Source organism: Sminthopsis crassicaudata, chromosome 2, assembly GCF_048593235.1.
Source record: "Sminthopsis crassicaudata isolate SCR6 chromosome 2, ASM4859323v1, whole genome shotgun sequence".
In the NCBI taxonomy this organism is placed as follows: domain Eukaryota; kingdom Metazoa; phylum Chordata; class Mammalia; order Dasyuromorphia; family Dasyuridae; genus Sminthopsis; species Sminthopsis crassicaudata.
In genome coordinates, this window is record NC_133618.1 from 501892303 (window position 1) to 501913734 (window position 21432).

At 42.4% G+C, this 21432-nt stretch overlaps 1 protein-coding gene across 1 annotated transcript in view; it reads left to right on the forward strand.

Moving 5' to 3' along the window:
• Positions 1-4273: 4273 nt before the first annotated feature.
• The window catches only part of LAMC3 (laminin subunit gamma 3), a 75483-nt gene continuing 58324 nt past the window's right edge, over positions 4274-21432 (forward strand). The window contains exon 1 of the mRNA XM_074293891.1: positions 4274-4709. Coding sequence (XP_074149992.1) covers positions 4337-4709 — 373 coding nt within the window. The 5' untranslated portion in view covers positions 4274-4336. The remainder of the gene's footprint in view (positions 4710-21432) is intronic.

The window sequence follows — 21432 nt, forward strand, 5'->3', positions numbered from 1 at the left end:
TCTCAATGCCTAGACACCACTGGGCTGTGTCCAAAAGGTCACTGGAGACTTCTCACCCAGCTTGGCTACCCATAAACTCTAGCATGGGCTTCAGGACTTGGGCCCTTAGTACTCTCCCAAGATTTCTAAGCTCACAGAGGTTCAACTTCCATTACGTCTCCAATAATTCTTCTCCTAAGGCAGGGAAAGACTAAACATCATAGACACAAGTAGCAGCAGAATACAAGCCTGTAGTTTCATGTCAACTGTAGTAGGAAAAGCAGATTGCTGGTAATCTCCTCAGCTGCAATATTGCAGTAGTTATTGCCTCCTTACTTGAACAGTACAGTCTTTTGTAGGCACACCCAGTTTTGACTCAATAGCAAAACAAACAACCTGTCACTGTTATATGGAAAATGCAAAGAAAACAAATCATAAAATGCTACTGTTGGATTATTTTTTCAGTCATGTATGACTCTTTGTGACCCCATTTGTTTTGAAGGTTGGGAAGGGGCAAAGACACTAGAGTGGTTTGCTATTTCATTCTCCTGTTCCTTTTACAGATGAGGAAACTGAGGCATCAAGGGTGAGTGATTTGTCCAGAGTCATACAACTGGTATTTGAAGCCAGATTTGAATTCAGGTCTTCCTGACTCCAGGCGCATCATTCTATCCACTGCCAATACTTAATCATTGTTAAATTAGATGTTGAGGATAGACTGTTTTTAGATGGAACAGTGGATAGAACACTAGCTCTTAGGTCAGGAGGACCTGAGTTCAAATCCAGCCTGAGATACTTAATATGTAATTAGCTATGTGACCCTGGACAAGTCATTTAATCCCAATTGCTTCACTAAACAGAGAGAGAGAGAGAGAGAGAGAGAGAGAGAGAGAGAGAGAGAGAGAGAGAGATCTCCTAGCTCAAATTAGACTGTCTAATTTTTCAAAAGATATTTGTTTATTTAAATCAAATGAAAAAAATCGCATTAACATCTAATTGAGATTTTTCTCCCCAGTGAAATCAAAGGATTGGAAAGAGCAATGAAAAAGGAAGTGCCTGTGAAAGAAATTTTGCAGTCATCAGAATAATTATATTTAACATACATTTGTTCAAGAAACTTCTGTGCTAAGGACTGGGCTACAAAGATGAATTATATCTCAGTCTTTTCTCTCTTAAAGCTGATGATCTAACAAAAAACATATCCCATGTACACTAACAAGCTTAATACAGACTATAATGGAAGAAGGGAGAAGGGAAGAAAAGAAGCATTTATTTAGGTGCCTTGTCGCATCATCTCGGACTCTTTGTGACCCCATGTAAGATTTTTTTTAAGCAAAGATTCTTGAGTGGTTTGCCATTTTCTTCTCCAGTTGATGAAGACAAATAGGGGTAAGTGACCTGTCCAGGCTTACACAGCTAGTAACTATCTGAGGCCAGATTTGAATTCTTTCTAAATCAGCCCAGTGCTCTATCCACTGTGTCTCCTGGCTGCTTTAATAATAGGAACAAAGGAGAGATCCAAGCACAGTGTTCTTAGAAAATGTTAGGAGGAAAAAAAAATGTGAGGGAAAAAAAAGGAAATGTTAGAAAGAAGAAGACACTTTCAGCTAGGGGGAATCAAGGAAGTCTTCCTGGAGGAGGTAGCATTTGAATTGATCCTTGAAGGAAGAAAAATATTTTAATCCTCAAGAGATGAGGAAGGAGGATGACCTGGAAAGGAAGACAGTGTGTACAAACACTTCTGCTTGAGAGATGACAGATTAGATAAAGGAAATCTCTTAGGGTTCTTATTCTGGTTGGAATGTCAAGTAAAGGATGATGTGAAATAAAGTCAGAAAGAGATTGTGGAGGGCTTTCCAAACCAAAATGAAACCTTTGTATTTTCTGTAACAGGTGATGATTTTTGAGTAAGATATCAAAGGTTTTTAAGTAAGAAGCTTTGAATTAGGAAGCTACTTTGGGATGATGGATGAAGAATGGGTGAGATTTGCACAGAACAAGAATTCAGGACTTTCTGACTCTGAGTCCAGTACTCGATCCACTAAACCGTCTAGCTGCCTCTTTGTTAAGTGCCTACAATGTGCTAAGTGCTTTGTGAACATTATCTCATCCCTTGCAAGACTGATATAAAGGTCAAACAAGACGGCATTTGCACAGCACTTGGCACAGTGCCTGCTGTGTAGTAGACCTATATAAATGTTCGTCATTATTATCATTATTATTATTATTATTATATGCATCACAGGAGGGAATATCTTTCATCAATAAGATCATAAATTCACTGGAGTATTGGAGTAAAGGAGGAGTTGAGAGAAATTGTACTGGGAATATAAGAGGAGATGAGTGCCTCAAATAGATTGTGAGAATAAGAGTTCAGAAAAAAGTGATACAAGGACACTATCAAGGATCTTTGGACTTGATGGTGGGACATGGGAGACACTGGTACAGGACCACCCAGCATGGCGTGCCCTCTATAGGCACGTGCTCTAAAAGCAAAGCAGAATTCAAATATTCTGTGTGCAAATTTATAGAACCTGCCCTAAATGTTCCCATGACCTACTTGTGCCTGACCTGTGGTGGAGCATTCCGAGCTGGTATTGATCTGAACAGCCACAGATGTACATGCCGTAACTCTAATGTAGTGATTTTCCTTCTCTTCAAGAACAAAGGACAATAACCAACCAGCTTCAAGTGGGGTGTGACATAGTGCAAGTCCAGACGAGAGACTAGGCAGGGAGGCAACAGGCTTTTTAATAATCACTTCCATGTGCCAGGTGCTAGAGAGAAAAATACAAGCAAAGAGAGAACAGCACCTGCCCTCGAGGAGCTTGCATTCTAACGGAGGCAATAATACCTAAAAAATAATAATAATAAAATAAATAAAGGAGGGAGAAGGGGTATATGAGCAGCCGTGGCCTCTCCCCCAAATGGAGTCTCTAGAAGGACACCAATGGGAGAAGATCAGCCTAATGGAAGGATGTCCCAGGGTGAGGAGACTCCAGACACTCAGAGAAGCCCCCAAAAGGAGAAGGATCCGAGTCATGGTGGCAAAGACCAGAGTCAGAAGCCTTCCCAGAGAGGAATAAAGATGTAAGGAATATTGTGGAGGTAGAACTGCTCAGACTAGATAACGTTGACTAGCTATGACATACAGGAAGGAGTTAAAGAAGACTTCAACGCTTTGTTTGAGTTGGGTGAGTGACTGAGAGAATGATGACGATATTATCAGTAATAAGGAAGTCCAGAGAAGTAAACAGTTTTGAGGAGACAGTAAGAGGAGATGACTCCCCTAGTCAGTCAACTCCAAGGGCTTCCCATAGTCTCTAGGAAAAAAACTAAACTCCTCTGCTTAGTTTTTAAAGGACTAAGTGACCTCATCCTACCTCTCTAGCCCCCTTAGATATCATTCCTATTCCTATTACTCATTGGAAGACCCAACTGACCCTCCCCCTATTTATCACTCGTGACTCTCCATTTCCCATCTCTGTACTTTGCAATGGACATTTCAGGTGCCTGGGATTCCCTCCCTAATTACTTCTACCTCAGAGCACCCTCTCTCCCTTTAAGACTGAAATCAAGCACATAAAGCTTTTCCTGATGCCTCCAGCTGCTAATGCTGTCCCCACCAAAAACCTTCCCTTTAATTACCTTGTGTGTATGCACAGATATCTAATATGTATTAATTTTATTTTGTGCTACATATCACAGTGTACTTATTGTCTCCTTCATTAGAATACATCTAGAATATAACATAGAGATTGTTTCATTCCTTATAGTTATATCCCCCATACCTAGTACAGTTCCTGGCCCATAGTAAATGCATAATGAATATTTGTTGGTTGATTTTTCAGAGACTTCTAGATTTGCCTGATGGAAGGTTTCTAGACCATGTTTCCCTGGGAATGGAAGGACTTGTGTATCACTAATTTTATTTATTATCATTTTAATTTCACTGTCTTTTTTATCTTAAACAGCTAAGATGACAATCATACCACTACCATAAGATGGCTCAGGGAAGAAGAGGGAGATGATCTGTTCAGGTTTCCTACAGCCAGCAGAAGGAAGAGGAGGGGATCTGAATTCTGAGCCCTGGAAAGGCTGGCCAACAACATCCACTTTGTTTCAAGGTCAAGGAGCAAAGGGAAAATTCCATCCAGGCTTTGAGCTAAAAAGACCAGGGCTTTGGGCATTCCCAGGCACGTCCACAAGATGGAACTGAGCGCGAGGGAAAAGGCCCCAGTAGTGGGAGAAAAGGGGGCCTGTTCTTCTAGGGCGGCTGTCTTTCCTGGAGGAGGGACCTGGAGCCCAATCCCAAGTGAGCAGAGAGCACAAGGAGAGGGCATTCTGAGAGCTCGCCATGGAAGAGTTCCTCAGGTTCTCTCTGGGGATCTTGCTCTGCCTGGCTCTGGCCCACGGGGGCATGGATGCTTGCTATGATGAGCAAGGGCGGCCTCAGCGCTGTCTGCCTGTGTTTGAGAACGCAGCCTTTGGCCGCCAGGCCCAGGTGACCAACACCTGTGGCTCTCCACCGGAAGAGTACTGCCTCCAGATGGGCGCCCCTGGAGACACCCAGCTGTGCCATCGCTGCGACGCCCGCCACCCGGACCACAGCCACAATGCCTCCTACCTGACTGATTTCCACAGCCAGGAGGAGAGCACCTGGTGGCAGAGCCAGTCCATGGCCTTTGGGATCCAGTACCCCAACTCAGTCAATATCACCCTGCAGCTGGGTAAGTAAATCCCAGGCCCCTCCACTGCCCTGACTTCAGCCCCCGGAACTCCCTTCTCCTTCCCCACACTCCTGAGCACTCCTGGCCTTTGGGTCCAGAGACAGTGACGGCAGAAGGGCAAGATCTGGAGAGCTGGGTGGGAGTGAGAGATGGGGGAGCCGGCTGAGAAAAAGGTTGCTGTCACACTGAAATTGAGGGAGCTTTCCCTCTTTGACCCCCCCCACTCTTTCCATCCCTCTCATGGAAGCCAAAGTGGAGCATTTAACTAGACAGAATGAAGAACAGTGCTTTTACCCTCCATGCTCCCATAGCACAGAAGTCAAAATGGATTTTTTTTTACACTGGGGCATAAAGGTGAGAGTGAATCTCCCACTTCAGAGTAGGAATGAGAATATTTGCAGAGCATCGGTCCAGATGAAATTAAATTTTCTCTGTAATGAGTAGTTCTCTGTGCCTGCACTCAGAATGTATGATGGTGCATGGGATATATATGCTAGGACATCTGCATATATTTATATACATTTATGGGGAAGAATAGATGTGAGATGAGGAAATGAGCTCATAATCTTTTTTGGTTCTTCAACCCCTTTAATAGGCTGGTGAAGTCAATGTCCCTTTTCTCACAATAATGTTTTTAAATACATAAAATAAAATACATAGGGTTAAATAATGAACTAATTATAATAAAAGATAATTATAAAAATATTTCTTTAAAAAATTCATAGACCCAAGTTAAAAATCTCTATGCTAAGGAAAGGACTTAATCTTTTAAGAGCCAAGTAATTCAAATAATAGCCCATCTGGGTGCTACCCTCACTCCCCGAATCCCTCACCCTTCCACATTAACCCAGCAACATATCAAGAATCTATCTTTATTATTTGGGGGGCCAAGAACAGTCTAATCCAGTGTGGTTCCAGATCTGGCAGTTCTCTCAAAGAAGGCTAAAGAGGACTCCCCAGAAGGGATTGGGGTCTCTACAGGGTGAAGGCTGCCCGGAAGCAGGAGAGATATAAGTCCAGTGCCTGCAGAGGTGGGCAGCTGGGGAGAAAGCTGGCTACCCAGGGATAGGACTGGCCAGAGCCCAGAGCTAAGGGGGAAGGAATTTGGAATCTGGGACAGGGAACAGGAATAGGGATGGGGAGGGAAGAGGGGGAAGATGTATTGGTTTTGAGTCAAAGAGGCTGGCTTGATTAAATGTGTTACATGTGTCTATGAGCCTAGGAACTTTATGATTGAGGCATGGAACAAAAGCAATGGCATTCAAATTCCTGAACTCTGTCACATCACATATTTAGCCATGGCCTCTCTTGCCATGCTATTTATTTTGTAACATCCTATAGCTGATTGTGTCGTATCCTGCTATATTGTGGAATATTTTGCCCCATTATATAAGTTTGAAATCTTTATTTTCCAATGAGTAAGGAAAATTAAAACATTCACTGCAAGGTGATTAAAAATCCCTAAAACTTGGGCAGCTGGGTGGTGCAGTGGATAGAGAACCAGCCCTGAAGTCAGGAGGACCCGATTAAAATCTAGTCTCAGACACTTAACACCTCCTAGCTGTGTGACCCTGGACAAGTCATTTAACCCTACTTATATCAGAAAAAAAAAAAATCTCTAAAAATGTACTAAAGCAGGATTACAAAGCACGGGTATTCTCTTCAGCCTGGACATGCTATATACACACAAAATAGAGCTAACCCCAATCCCTGCTATTAAGGAGAAATAGAATATAGGGCTATGTGAATAGAATGTGGGGGCTATGTTGGCCTGAGTGGGCGCTAATGGATTTCAACTTTAACTAGGAAGAGATGAGATTGTGTAACATCTGGGGAGAAGGGGGACCCATTTGTCATCCGGTTGATGTCAGAATTTCTACCCACTCTTCTACTCCCTCCTAAGGATGGGGATCCATGTGCAAGGGTCAAGGCCAAGGCTGAGTTGAACAACATATCTGGCGTGAGATCTTAGGTCACGTTCAATAGGAGACAGTCCCTGGCAGGAAGATGGGCCCTTGTCTTTTTGCCTTGCTTTATGCCCCAGAGGGAATTTCTGGAGGAGAATGGGATCAGGGACAGAAGTAAAGGCATCAGGACAGCCAGAACGGGATGGAGGTCGCTGCTTTCCCAGCCCCCTGCAAGCTCATGGACATCTGTTCCAAATCCTCAAGTTGTTAGGCCTACCCTTCCTGTCTGGAATGAAAGGCAATAATGTCTGGCCGGCTCCCAGCTTCTCCAATAAAGGGTGAGAGAAGCTTTTGCTTTGTGGAGGAGGGATGGATGGAGCAAGTTCGTTCATTCATTCTTTCATTCATTTGATAAATATTTAATGTGTACAGAGCACTGAATATTGATGCAGAAATAAAATTAGATAAAACATGACCTTTCCTCAAGGAGGATACAATACAATAGAATAAGTAATATAACAGGAAAGGTAAAACAAATGCATAAATGATCATCATATTGAGATGTGATTGGTGACATAAAAGAGGTGAGAACAAAGAATTTAGGAGTGGGAGGAAACAAGATCATTTCCATTGTGGAAATCAGGAGGGAAAGTTTCATGGAGGGGATGACATTTCAACCAGGACTTGAAGAATGGCTAAATAGTTATTGGTTCAGAGGAATGTGATAAGAGAATATTCAGAAAGTTAGTGGGGGAAACAATATGAGCAAAGACACAGATTTGGGAAAACACATGGCATCGTCAGGCCATGGGAAGTAAATTCATTTGGTACAAGCTTAATGTTCTACATGTAAAGGGGAATTGATTCAGAACGTTACAGCTAGAAGGGACATTAGACCGTGTAATACAAATAACTATTTATAAATAACTTTACAAATGAGGAAACTGAGATCCCAGAGAGATGAAATAATGTGCTTAAAATCATATAGGTTAATGACCGATTCAGTAATTGAATGACATCTTCTGATGACCCAGATAGCACTCTATTGTATTTGCCTGAAGAGGAGATAAGATTACAAAGTCTGGGGCCAGATTATGGGAGGCCTTGAATGCCAGACTGAAGAGTTTGAACTTTATTAAGTAGGTAATGAATAGCTTTGATGCTATAAAGTGGTGTGTGTGTGTGTGTGTGTGGTGTGTGTGTGTTGGGAGATCCTGATCAAAATGTTGTTTTAGGTCTATTAATTTGGCAACAAATACACGATTATAGAGAGAAACTACAGAAATAGGATGATGAGTTTGGAGGTTATTGTAATAATCCTGGGGAGAGGTAATGAGGCCTGGATTTATTGTGGCCATGGGAATAGAAAGGAAGAAAGAGAAATATTGCAAAGCTAGAATGACAGGATGAAGCAATTGATTGCCTGTGGAATGGGAAGAGGAAGCAGGGATGAATAAAGATGCCACTGAGAAAAATAGATAGGACCATCATGGACTTCCCAGAGGATTGTATCCTGGAGGCTCCATTTTTGGAGAAAGGAGATCTGAGGTCTAGTAACTAATTCATTAGGTAAATAATTTAGCATCTCAAGGCTTCAGTTTGCTCATCTACAAAATGGGCATGATAATAAAATCACAAAATTACAGCAAAATAGAATTGCCCACATTTCAGAGTCAAAGAGAACCTCAGGAACATCTGATCCAACCCATATCTGACACAAATCCCCTCAACACCAACCTCACAAGTGCTTGAAGACTTGTCATTAGAGGGAACCCACCTCCAGATTCAGTCCATTCCCCCTGGGATAACTTATTAATTGGTATCCCTCAAGCCTCTCTCCACTCCAAGCCAGGTGCACACTACTGCCGAGGGGATTTTCCTAAAGAATAGGTCCATGTCACTACCTGTTACTCAGTAAATTCCAGGGTCTCCTCCTATTACTCTGAGACCAAATATAAACTGCTCCATTTGGTGCTTAAGGCTCTTCACAATCTGACACCCCTCCCTGCACCCAATGGTCCAGCCAGACTCCCCTTGCTATGTCTCCCACTTCTTGCACTGGCTGTTTCCCATGCCTAGAATACTCTCCTCCTTCATTTCCACCTCTACAGTCTCTGGTTTCATTGAAGATTCAGCTCAAATCCCCCTTCTAGAGAGAGGCTTTTCCCTGCTCCCCACCAGCCCCCCCCCCCCCTGCCAGTGGCTTTCCCTCCCTTCCCTTCCCTTCCCTTGCATCTATTCTGCAGGTGGGTCAGTTAGGTAGTGCAGTGCATACAGTGCTGGGTCTGGACCCAGGAACTCTTCCTGAATTCAAATCTGGCCTCAGACACTTACAGCTAGGTCACCTAGCCTCAGTTTTCTGATCTGTAAAATCAAACCTCTCCAGCGTCTGCCAAGAAAACCCCAAATGGAGTCACAAAGAATCAGACACAACTGAACAGCAACTGCTTCCTTTCAGCTATGGTCTGATTGCCCACCACCTCCAAACTGGACTGGCCCTCACTATTCCAGGTCAACTTCAAATCCAGAGATCCATCTCTGTCTCTCTCCATTAAAATTTGAGGGCAGCTAGGTGGCTCAGTGCTACTGGACATAGAGTCAAAAAGACTCACTTTCCTGATTTCAAGTCAGGTCTCAGATACTTACTAGCTTGGGCAGGTCAATTAACAATTGCCTCAGTTTCCTCATCTGTAAAATGAGCTGGAGAAGGAAATGATAGGGCCCTCCAGGATCTTTGCCAAGAAAACCCCAAATATGGTCACAAAAAGTAGAACAAGACTGAAACAATTGAACAACAACAACAAACTGTCCTAGATTTCGGAGGTCAGCTTGAACCCTGCTCCTCTCTACCAAAGGCCCCCTGCTCCATCTGTTGGTCCGAGTAGTGTGGGTGTTACAGCCCAAGCTAGATCTGCCAAATCTGTTGTTTTTGAGAAATATGACCTTAGAGTGCCCCAAAATCACACAATCGTAGCTCCATAGACCAAGTGCTGGAAGGGATCTTAGGATTCATCCAATCCAACCCCCTCATTTTACAGAAGAGGAAAATGAGTCCTGAAAAATTGAAGTCACCCAAACAATAAGCGGATATAAACTCAGGGCCTCTGGGTTCAGAACAATCTCTTTCCATCATCCCATGTACCTTTGAAAACGTTCTGACTCCCAAACAGAGGTTTTCCCATCTCCCCATTATCCCAGTCTCCTCACCTTTCCCCACCCCCAGAAGGCCATGGAGTGAAGTAAGACATGTTAGAAAAAGCAGTTAAACAGTGGGAAAACAACAGTGGGTTATTGCTTTGCTCCTGGAACGGCCAGTCTCATTCCTCACAATCCCAGGAGAAAGCCCAGGATACTCCAGGACAGGCAGTGGAGGATACGGTCAATTCCTCCCGGCCCATCCCACCTGAAGTGGATGGCTCTACCTGGAGCTGGGAAATGGCGTCCCAGACCCTGGGAGCTGGGAGCCTTGGGAAGTCCCAGCCCTGATGCCTGGGAGAGACTCTTCCCCCTCTGCCTCCGCTCCCCCGCCCCAACTTTGTCTAGAGTCTAGTTTTATTTGCTTTGGAAACTTGGTGGGGGGCCAGGGGAAGAACTCCCTGCTCTGTGCTCCCTGCGGATTTGGTCTGGAATGCTGGGTCCAGGCAGGTCTATTGGGTCGGATCAGGGATTGTTTGTTGACATGACACCCCCAGTGGGCGGAAATAGCCCAGCCGGTTGTCCCCTGATTCCTCCTTTGTACTGACCTCAGCAGAGACCCTTCCCAAGCTGGCGGCCCCTGCGCTTCCCTTCCTCCCCAGGAAGGAGGGCTCTGGAGGGCTTGGGGAGTCTCCCAGAACAAACCCACGGCCTGCTGGCCTGAGAGGCCCAGCTGGACTATGGATCCTGTAGGAGAACCACAAGGACCATGCCCAGAAAGAGAATCAGACTGGGAAAAGTCAGCCAACTGCATGAGAGGCTCTTCAAAATCCTGAGGGGAAGGAGAGCTCAGAGCTCTGTGCACAATAGCTGGAGGCAGAAAGATGCAGAAGGAAAACCTGGGCTCTGACCCTTGTTATTTCACTGTAGCAATAATGAGGGTAGCTCACATTCCTCTGAGGCTTCGAGGTTTATTCTTATTAATTACATTTGATCATTATATCATTATCATGTGAGGCTTATTATTACACTTTGTACATTACTCTCTGCCTCTCCCCTGTCTCTGCAACAGACCGGATCTCTCTCAGGGCTTGGCCGAAGCTGTCCTGCCAGTATCTTGTGTTTTTATCCAAGCTCCACAGGATACGCGGGATTCAGCCAATCCCAGTAGACTTCCTCTGCTAACACCTGGCTTGCACTTCAGATTGACTCAGCCAGTACCGAGTGCCCCACATGTCCCTTAAGTCACACGTGGGATTGCTCCAATGTGGAGCTCAAAGATGTGTTGCAGTACGGTGAGCATATACCTTACATGTGTGGTCAGAGTCAAGTGCTCTTCTCGGGTAAGGGCATGTTACAGTTTTCTGGTTCAGTCATTCATGTGTCCAGCTCTTCATGACTGGAGTTTTCTTGGACACTAGACCCCTTATTTCCTTCCCCACCGGGTTCAAACAGGAGATGTGGTGACTTGCCCAGAGTCACACAGTTAGTAAGGGTTTGAGGTCAGATTTGCCTTCTTGTGTCCAGGTCTACGCTCCATCCCCTGAATCACCTAGCTGCCTCCCTAGTAGACTATAAGCTCCCTGCAGGCAGGGACTTTATCCTATGGAAACTTTGACTCCCTGACATCTTCATAAAGCACATGCTTAATGTTTTTAGAAACGAAATAAAAGACTAAGAGAATAAAGACATGGTCCTTGTTCTCAGGAGAGTTATGGTGCATTGGGAAATAGTCAAGTAGTCAATCAACAAGCATTTATTAAGGACTGACTAAGTGCCAGGACTTGTGCTAAGTAATGGTGAAGCAGAGGAAAGAATACTGGCTCTAGTGTCAAGAGACCTGAGTTTAAATCCAGCTTCAAATGCTTACTAGCTGTGTGACTCTAGACAAATCACTGTAAAAATTCTCTGCCTTTATTTCTTGAAGTGGAAAATAGAAATAACAACAACACGTATCTCACGGATTTATTATAAAATCAAATGAGATAAATATTGTGAAGTGTTTAGCATGGTGCCTGGTACATAGTGGGTGCAACATAAATGCTTGTTCCCTTCTCCTGGGGATACAGAAAAAAGGCAATATCATGGCCCCAGTTTACATGCTATATTTTATATATTATAATAATGTGTAATAAATACACCATAAATAAAATAAAAACACTATAATACACGGAAAGGCAAGCAAGAAAAAACTCAGCTATGAGTATGAGACCTAAGATACTGTAGGGAAGAAATGCCCAGAGTTCACTGGGTCCTAGCCCTAAAGCTGAAAACCACTAGAGATCATCCAGCCCAAACTGCTCATTTTGCAGATGGGGAAACTGTTGCTCAGAAAGTGAGTTACTTGAGGTCATTTTGGTAATAAATGGCATAATGAATGATCTTGCAAAGCCCTACAACAATCCTGTGAAGATACCCGTTAACAGATGAGAATAAATGATGCCCAAATACTTGTGCAACTTCAGAGGAAATTAAAACTGAGCTGGGAAAAACTGAAATTGAATAAGGGTGGGGTTCTTGAGGTCTAGCAGAGGAATGAGGAGGGAATTGGTGCTTATTAACCAGGAAATTAAAATGGGAGAGAGAAAAGGGAGCATGGTACTAGGAACCAGAAACACAGGCTTTAGTCCTGGCTCCATCACTAACTTGCATGGAATCTGGGCCCCAGTTCTTATAAAACGGGGTGGGGGTAGGACTAGATGACCTTGAAGATCTAAGATTCTGAACTATGTCAAGATGGACTTTAGATGTGAAAGGTATCTCAGAAATGATCCAATCCAAACTCATCATATCATAGACAGAATAGAAGCTTCTTGAGGGTGGGATCTGTCTTGTATCCCTAGCACCTATCATGGTGCCAGGTACCTTCTCTCTCACTCTTTCCCTCCCTTCTCCCTTCTCTCTGTCTCTCTGTCTCCTCCCTCTCTCCCTTTCTCCTTCTCTCCCTTCCTTTTTTTCTTTCTCTAATTCTTTCTTTTTTTAACTGCATTTGTGATTTCATTCATTAAAAGGACCTCTCTTCTAAGGAAATCCTCTTACCAATTTGCTTGCCACCCACTTTGCAAGTTAAAGTCTTACAGAATGGCTTAGCACACTGAAAGGCCATGTCCAAGGTCACATAACTAATAAGGATCAGTGATGGAACTCAAACCCGTAGTCTTCTTGATTCTAATTTCTACATTATTCTAAAAAATTCTAAAATAATAATTGAAGATGATGGCAGACTATCATTTACCTGGCATGTAGTAGGTGCTGAATTAATAAATGCTCATCGATAGGTTGGTGGAAACTGAGGCAGAAAGAGTTTGAGTAGCCAGTCTAAGTTGACACTGGTAATAAGCAGCAGATTCCCTCTCAAGTCCTTTGACGTCAATTCTACTACCCTACAGCTGCGAGAAGAACACTGCTTTGTGGGTGTACCGAGATGAATCAGCCCTCAAGAGATTGATAAAAAGATAACAAAACTGGATTTGGGTTTCTCCTATAAATTTAGCATGTTACAATTTGTACCATAGTTACTTAGAGGAATATTGCGGTTCAACCAAGAGTTGGTCTTAGAGCCAGAAAAAGCTGGTTCCCCTCTGATGCATATGGATGAGACTTGTCTGTACAATTCACTTAATCGCATCTGAGGTCCAAAAAAATCTGTAAGGGAGACAGTCAACCTGGGGTACATGGCTCAGTCTATGGATAGATGTTAGGGAGTCTGGTAGCTAGGGTGGAGAAAAAATAGATTTTAATTTTTACTCATCTCTAATTGAAATTCAGTATTTTCTTCAGTTATTTAACACCATTATTTTGAGAAGTGCAAAGACCCCATCCAAAGGGGTCCATGACACAAAATAGATTAATACCCCCTGCTCTAAGCCTACAAGTTTCAGGAAAGGTTATAACCTGCATGGATAGTGAGAGTTTCCCATATCAATCACAGCCATAGTCTCTATGCCCGGACACAGAGACTTTACTTATAAACCATGCTTTGCCTTCTTGGATAAATTGTAAGTGCCTTAAAGGCAAGGACCATATCTTATCCATCTTTGTGAGTCCAGAGCCCAGCATTCCTAAGCAGAACACAGTAGGCACTCAATAAGTGCTCACTAATGGGCAGCACATATAGTAAGGGTTGTAGGAGTTTGGAGAAAAGAGATGACTGAAGACTTGGTCTTTTTAGACCTTAGACTATTATCACCTGACCAGAGAGCTGTGCTCTCAGCTGGCCCAGGAGAGACATTAGGCAGTGAGCCTGTTAGGACCATAGAATTCCCAGTGCAGTACAGTCCATCACCTGTGCCCCAATCCATCTGAACTCCAAATAAGAGAATCAGATGGGCCAATAGCCATTTCCTTGGACCAGCTGGGAATGAAACTCATCTAAAATGACACTTGGGGCCGTTAATAAAAAACAAAGCCAGCCCCACTTCCTGGCTCTGTCCAAGCAAATAATGAGTTCAAAGTGGGAGAGGCTTATTTTGGGAAAAGGCAAACAAAACAAAGTTCTGTAATTAGACCCATCTGGGGAGCAGTCGCCTTGGGCCCAGGCTCTCTGGGAAGGTGGGTGAGGGGGAGCAGAGTAGAAAACGAGAGAAGAGGGAAGTCTGAGCTTGGCTTTGCTCTCCCAGCTCCACAGCATGATTCCTCTCCTCCTGGGACCACCCAAACAAAGGGGATGTGAGGGCTGATGCTTGGGGATGGAGACTGGGTGGGGGCAGGTCTTTGAGACACCTGAGGACTTTGGTACTAGCCCCCATTCCACTATCTCTCATATCTACTTCTTTCCACATTCTCCCCCCCTCCTCCATCCTTTTTTTTTCCCTCTGACTTCTTCCCACTCTCAAACCTGCCTGATATCTCCCAGTGGCAATCTAAGCTGCCAGAGGCCTCCTAGCTATGATCAAAATAGTCCAGAATTTAGAGGCAAGAGATATGATTTTGAGTTTCAGTCCATATTCTTACAAGCTGTGTGACTTTAGAGAAGGCATCTCACCTCTGTACTTCCAAAAGGATTGGGATCTATCTCATCAATGCATTCATTCCAACCACTGGCACAGATCTGAAACCTATCCACAACTTCTCTTCCTTTTCAACTTCTCCATGTCTTTCCATAAATCCTTCACAGAAGACATCCTAAGGCACTACAAGCCTTTGTTCACAAGCTACTCCCTGCTTAAGCTTCAGCCTCTTTGCTTGATTGACCAGCATCCTTTTTCTACTCACACGCGTCTCTGATCTCATCTCCATCTTCTGGCTTTCCTGGCTTCCTTCAAGTCTGAGCTAAAATCTCATCTTCTTCAAGAAGCCTTTCCGGAGCCTCCCTCATTTTAGACTCTTTTCTTGCTATAGCAATGTCTTAGCTTTGAATCAGCCTTGTGTCCTCTGATTTGTAAAGGTAAATACATCAGTGGGGCCTTGTCACCTAAGGCTGAGTGGATGCACATTCACGGAGTATGTTGAAACTAGGGTAGTCTTGTCCAGGAGACCCCCAGTGAGATCAGAGGATATAATCCCCTCTGATGATAGTTTCAATTGGTAAATATATAGCTTGTTTGTACATAATGTTTTGCATATTGTCTCCTTGTTAGACTGCTTCTTGAGAACAAGAACTGTCTTTTTTCTTTCTTTATATCAAAGTTTCTTAAACTGAGGGTCACCATAACTGAATGGGGGGTCATGAAATTATGATTTCTTATCAATAAATGTTTGATTTGTATAACCTATTTTATGCCCCCAAATTTCTCCCATGAAAAGGGGTCACAAATGGAATAAGTTTAAGAAGCTCTTCTTTATATTACCAGAGCTTAATACAATGACTGGCACTTAGTAGGTATTTAATAAATGTTTATTTACTGACTCGCTGGAAAGGGTACACAGAATGTCAGGGTTGGAAAGGATCTCTGAAGCCCATCTAATTCAAATTATACCTGAGCAAGATTCTGCCTCACAAGTTGACATCTAACCTATTGCTTAACTCCCTAAGGCCACACCTTCCACTTTGGAATAACTGATTGTTTATAAATTTTCTCTTCTGTGAATCATGAATCTGAGTGTGTGTTGCCTTTCTTTATATCCTCAGAACTTAACACAATGCCTCAGGCATAGGAGATGCTTAAGAAATGCTAGTTAATTCACTGATTGTTCAACTTTCACTCAATTTTCCTTTTTTTTTTTGTCTTCTGGAACTAAACAGAAGATACCTAATCTCTCAACTAAGTGATAGTTTCAAAAAACTTGAATACAACTATTATATCCCCCACCCCAGATCTTCATTTTTCCAGCCTAAACATCACCGGCTTCTTCTAGTAGTCCTCATATGGTATCAATCAGTCAACAAACATTTATTAATCACCTATTTGTTATTTGGCAGTCCTTGTGCTAGGGGCTTTATGTGCTCTCCAAGTCCTTCACTATGCCCAAATTAAATAATACATGGAAAGTATTTTGCAAATTTTAAAGTGCTAGTAGGAATCATTTATTACCAGTATTATTATGATGATTTCTAATATCCCATTTATATAAAATGTTTATGAGAATTATCTATATGCTTATCAAAAATATCCTTGATGAGGGTATTAAAAGGGAACAGAAAGTTTTTTTTTTTAATAAATGATATTCTCAAAGTGACTTTCTCATTATCATTCAATTGAATTACATGGAGAGATCGTAAGATTCCACTGTGATTATTGTTTATTGACTACTCCTCCAAAAAAACATTTAATTTAGCTCAGCAAAAAGTTGCCTCAAAGGCTTTCCTTCATCTCTCTAAGTTTTAGTCTTATAAAATGAGGATCTATAAATACATAATCTTCTATAGAAAATGAGACTAATAACAGTATTTACTTCATAATGTTGTCGTGAGGATTAAATGAGACAAAATATGTAAAATGCTGTGCAAACCTTAAAGCATCTATGCTTGTGTTGTTAAGGCATGGAACAGGGAAACATAAGGTGCTAAGGCAGCATTAAGGAAGAGATCCAGCATATAGTCCAATAGAAGAGGGATTTTCTATGGGGGATGAGAACCTCTACATGCTCCTGCTTGCAGATGTTCTGACTTCATCAAGCTTTGGGGTACTGCAGATGGAAGGAGAAAGAAATAAACATTTATTACTATGTGCCAAACACTTTACAGATATCTCATTTGACTAGCCTCCTACAGAACCTCTCAGATGGCATCCATAATTTTTTTCTTTTTTGTTGTTGCTTTTTGTTTGTTTGTTTTGAAACAATTGAGATTAAGTGACTTGCCCAAAGTCACACAGCTAGTATCTGAGATCAAATTTGAACTCTGGTCCCCCTGATTCCAGAGCTATCCACTCTATCCTCTGCACTACTTCTTTCTCCAAGAAGCACATCATTGATAAACATTTCTCCCCATAGGAGCCACTCCTGGCCTAAGGAACTTATAAACCTGGGAACTTGCAAATTTAGGGTTATTCCAAGTCTGAGAAAGTTCACTCCAAGGTTCTCTCTTAGAAGGCCTTACAATCCTTGGCCATATGCTCTAGCTGGAACTGTTTATCAATACCCTAGAGGCTTCCTTAACTGGAATCAGAGAAAGTCCATTCTCAGGAAATCTAATCTCTGATCTGCACTCAGAAAAGTAAATGCCAAAAAGCAGGGACAATCCCGGGACAATCAGGTAAATTCATGCAGCTTGCCATGCAATTCCTACCAGCAGTTATTAAATGCTCCTAGAGGTGGAAGCCTCCAAACCAACCCCTTGCTGTAATCCAAAAGAGGGGAAAAAAGTCAAAAGGAGAATCCTGAAAAAGGCCAGAGGCAGCAAGGGCAGCTAGATGGCTCAATGGATAGAACACTGGCTCTGGAGCCAGGAGCACCCAAGTTCAAATTTGACCTCAGATACTTAACGCTTATTGGCTGTAGAGGGCAAGTCAATTAACCCCAATTACCTTAAGAAAGGAAAAAAAAAAAAAAAGAAAAAAGAAAGAAAGATTGCAAGCCTCTGGCAAATTCAATCCACTAACTCTCAACTGCCAATCCTCTCAGAGATGACTTCAGTCACTAAGGGCTAATTTGAAGAGCTACCTGTATCCTTTCAGTAACACTCAGGTGCATATGCCTACCTCCATGGAGGCATCTCCAAATGATACAGGACTGAGGTCCACATCTTGTAATCTCATCAAGATGCTTGGAGATATGGATAAATACTCAAAGGATATGTAAGCTAATAATTTTCAAAAGAATAAGAAACTATTAACCATATAAAAATTGCTCCAAATCTCTAACAATAAGAAATGCAAATCAACATAAAACTGAAATTTCAACTCATAACTGTTAAATTGGCAAAGATGATAAAAATGGAAATAGTGTTGAGGAATTATGGAAAGATAAGTACATTAAGGCTCTTTTGGTAGAGCTGTGAATTGGTCTAACCAATCTAGCAAACAATTTGGAATAAATAATAGTAGCAATCATTATCAAGTTATTCATGATAGATATTATCTACATTGTACTTAAGGCTTGCAAAAGGCTTTACAAATCTCTCATTTTATTCTCACAATAACCCTGGAAGTTTAGATGCTATCATTATCATCTCTGTTATAGATGAGGAAACTGAGGAAAACCAGAGATCAGCAGAATCATTTGCCAAAGATGCCATGGCTAATAGGTGTCAAGAGCCAAATTCAGACGCAGGTCTCATGGACTTTAGGTCCAGCATTCTACTGGCTTGTTATTAAGGGGTTACTATATACCAGCCACAGCATAACCCTTTAATAAATATTTTTTGACTAATTGATATCACCTCTAGTTACCATTATATTCCTCCATTCATCTTACCCAGAGAACAGTCTCTTATAACCACCTGGCTTCCTGTACCAGAATTCCCAGACTTATGTTAAGAAAGTGACTAAAATGTTCATCCCCTTTGACCCAGACATCCCCCTGCTAGGCACATATGCCAAAGAAGTCAAAGATAATGAGAAGGGTCCCAAATGCGCCAAAATATTTATAACTGTACTTTTTGTAGTGATAAAAAACTGGAAACAAAATGAAAATACATTGATTGGGGAGCACTGAACAAATTATGGTATGTGAATGTGATGATTTTAGAAATTAAGTATAGGTAGTGTTTAGAATGTAAGGCCTGGATCAGGGAGACTCATCTTTCTAAGTTCAAATATGGCCTTAGACACTTACTGCTGTGTGACTCGGAGGAAGTCACGTAACCATGTTTGCCTCAGCTTCCCCATCTGTAAAATGAGCTTCAGAGGGAAATGACAAACCACTCTAGTGTCTTTGCCAAGAAAACCCCAAATGGAATCATGAAGAGATGGACATGACTAAGTGACCAAACAACAATAATATATGGAGGATAACATAAGCATAGGAAGACATATCAACTGAAATAAAATGAAACAAATAGAATGAGGAGAGCACTATACAACAACTGCAACAATGAAATTTGAAAGAATAGTAATGACAAAAATACTGGACTGAATAATGTATGATTATTATGACCAAGTTTGTGCCGCTCTCCTTTCTTTGCAAAGGTGAGGGAAGGATTTAGGTATAGGATACTATATATATCAGACTTGGTTGATGGGTTGGATTAGTTTTACTAAATTGTTTTTGTTTTTGTTTTTGTTTTGTTTTTTGAGGAGAGAAGTTATTCTTTAGTCTTTGTTATAAGAAACTTTTCTTAAGATGAATAGAGGGATATAATTAATGGTAACTAGAGGTGATATCAATCAGCCAATAAACATTTATTAAGAGGTTATACTGTGCCTTGGTATATAGTAACCCCTTAAAAAATGCTTGTTGACAAACTGGCATTACTTCCAGTATTCCCAAACTGGGCATACAAAAAAATGGAAGATATTGAAAACTTTTAATAGATCAGAGAATTGATCAGATTGCATGTTTTTACACTTACCCTGTATTGTTTCATGCATAAATGAATGATCAGTGAATAAATAAAAAAATTACTGTCTCAAACAACATGGACCAATTAGAGCCAAGTAAGGTTCTCTTTAGAAAAGGAAAAGGGGAGGGACGGATGAAACTGAAAGGGTTAAGCCCTCCAGGGCAGCCAGGAGATCAGAGATCTAAATCCTATCTCCGAACTGGGAGCTCCGTCCATACCGGAATCCCATCAAGGCTAAACTTTGCATTTTCCCCTGGGCTAAGGGTAGAACTCTGCTCCGAGCAGAAGCTGCCTAAAGGTCTGTGGAGGTGAACTGTGGATAATGTCACGTGGGTAGAGCTGTTGGGGGTTCTAGTATGTTTCTCTGCCATCTGGAGGCAGGCTGGACCACCCTCTTGTTAGATATCCCCAAAAGCTTAATCCAAAAGAGAGCCCAAGTGGAGACAGAACTTGGACCAGAACCACGAGCAGAACGAGTTAAAGTCTTGCCATCACACGTGCACAGCCAGAAGTGACCCAATGCCAGGGCGAGGCCCTGCAGTCTGTGCCTTCTGACCCAGCTCAGTTGGGCCTTCACACTGGAGAAACACTGACCCTCAGGGGTCCCCGTCTCCCCCAAGCCAGGCTTCCCTTCTCCGCCTTGCCTCAGGCTGCTAGGCTGCTGGGCTGCTTCTCCGATCCCAAGAGCTTGTCTAAGAATCCTAACAAGCCAAGGAAATCAACCGCAGCCCTCCGAGCACAATAGGAAAAACCCTCGGAGGTGGAGGGGTGGGGCTGCCCGCTCCGGCTTTTGGCAGCCGCAGCCCTCCTTGTCTTAGCACGTCAGCTCCATCCCAGCACGGGCAGAGATATCCTGGGCCTGGGGGTCTGCTCGCTGGCCACTACTGTCCTACAGGGCCGGGGCTTTGCAATAATGATCCCTGTCTCCCTCCCACTGCCCCTTCACCTCTTGAAGGACCATTAATCTTACTGTGGGGGTGGGGGACAGAGAGAGTCAGGGAGACCCAGGGGAAGCAAGGAAGCTGTTCAAGGTCACACAGCACGTCCAAGCGAATGTGAAATTAGCAAATGTGGGATTAAGGTTCTGAACCCCCGAGTTTGCTGCCTATGGCTCAGGCCAGATCTCCTCCCTCTTGCATTGTTCTCTGATTCATTAAAGCCTGCTGGCATTTTTACAGCAAGCACTGGTATGAACACAGTAAACAGCTATACCAGAATTTAGCTCAGATTCTTGGGATTTCAGATAGAACGCAGCAAGGTTTTTTTAAACAAAGGTAGAGTGTTATTTTTCCATTTTACATAAGGGAGACATTATGAAATAGCAGAAAGAGACCTGATTTCAAATCCTTGCTTAACAAAAGCCAGCATTGATTTAAGGTGATTTCTAATTATAGCTATAGGTATCTATGGCTATACATAATCTATAGATTATTTCATTTGATTCTCACAATAATCTTATGAGGTAGGTCTTGTTATCATTCCCATTTTAGACATGAGGAAACTGAGGCTGAACAGTAAAATAATTTTCTTAGGGTCCTATATGTAATCTCTGTCTAAGGTAAAACTTGAACTCAAGACTTCCTGCTCCAAGCTAGCCACTGAACAACTCATCTGGCTCCCAAAATATTCTAGTATTCATATAACTTGGGGAAAGGCACTTCCCTTTGGGGAGTCTCAGTTTCCTCACTTGTAAAATGTGGAACTTAACTGTAAATAATCTCTAAGGTTACTTCTAGTCCTATGACCCTAAGATTTGGATTTTTTTCTTTTTTTTTGTAATAATAGCACCAAAGACCCC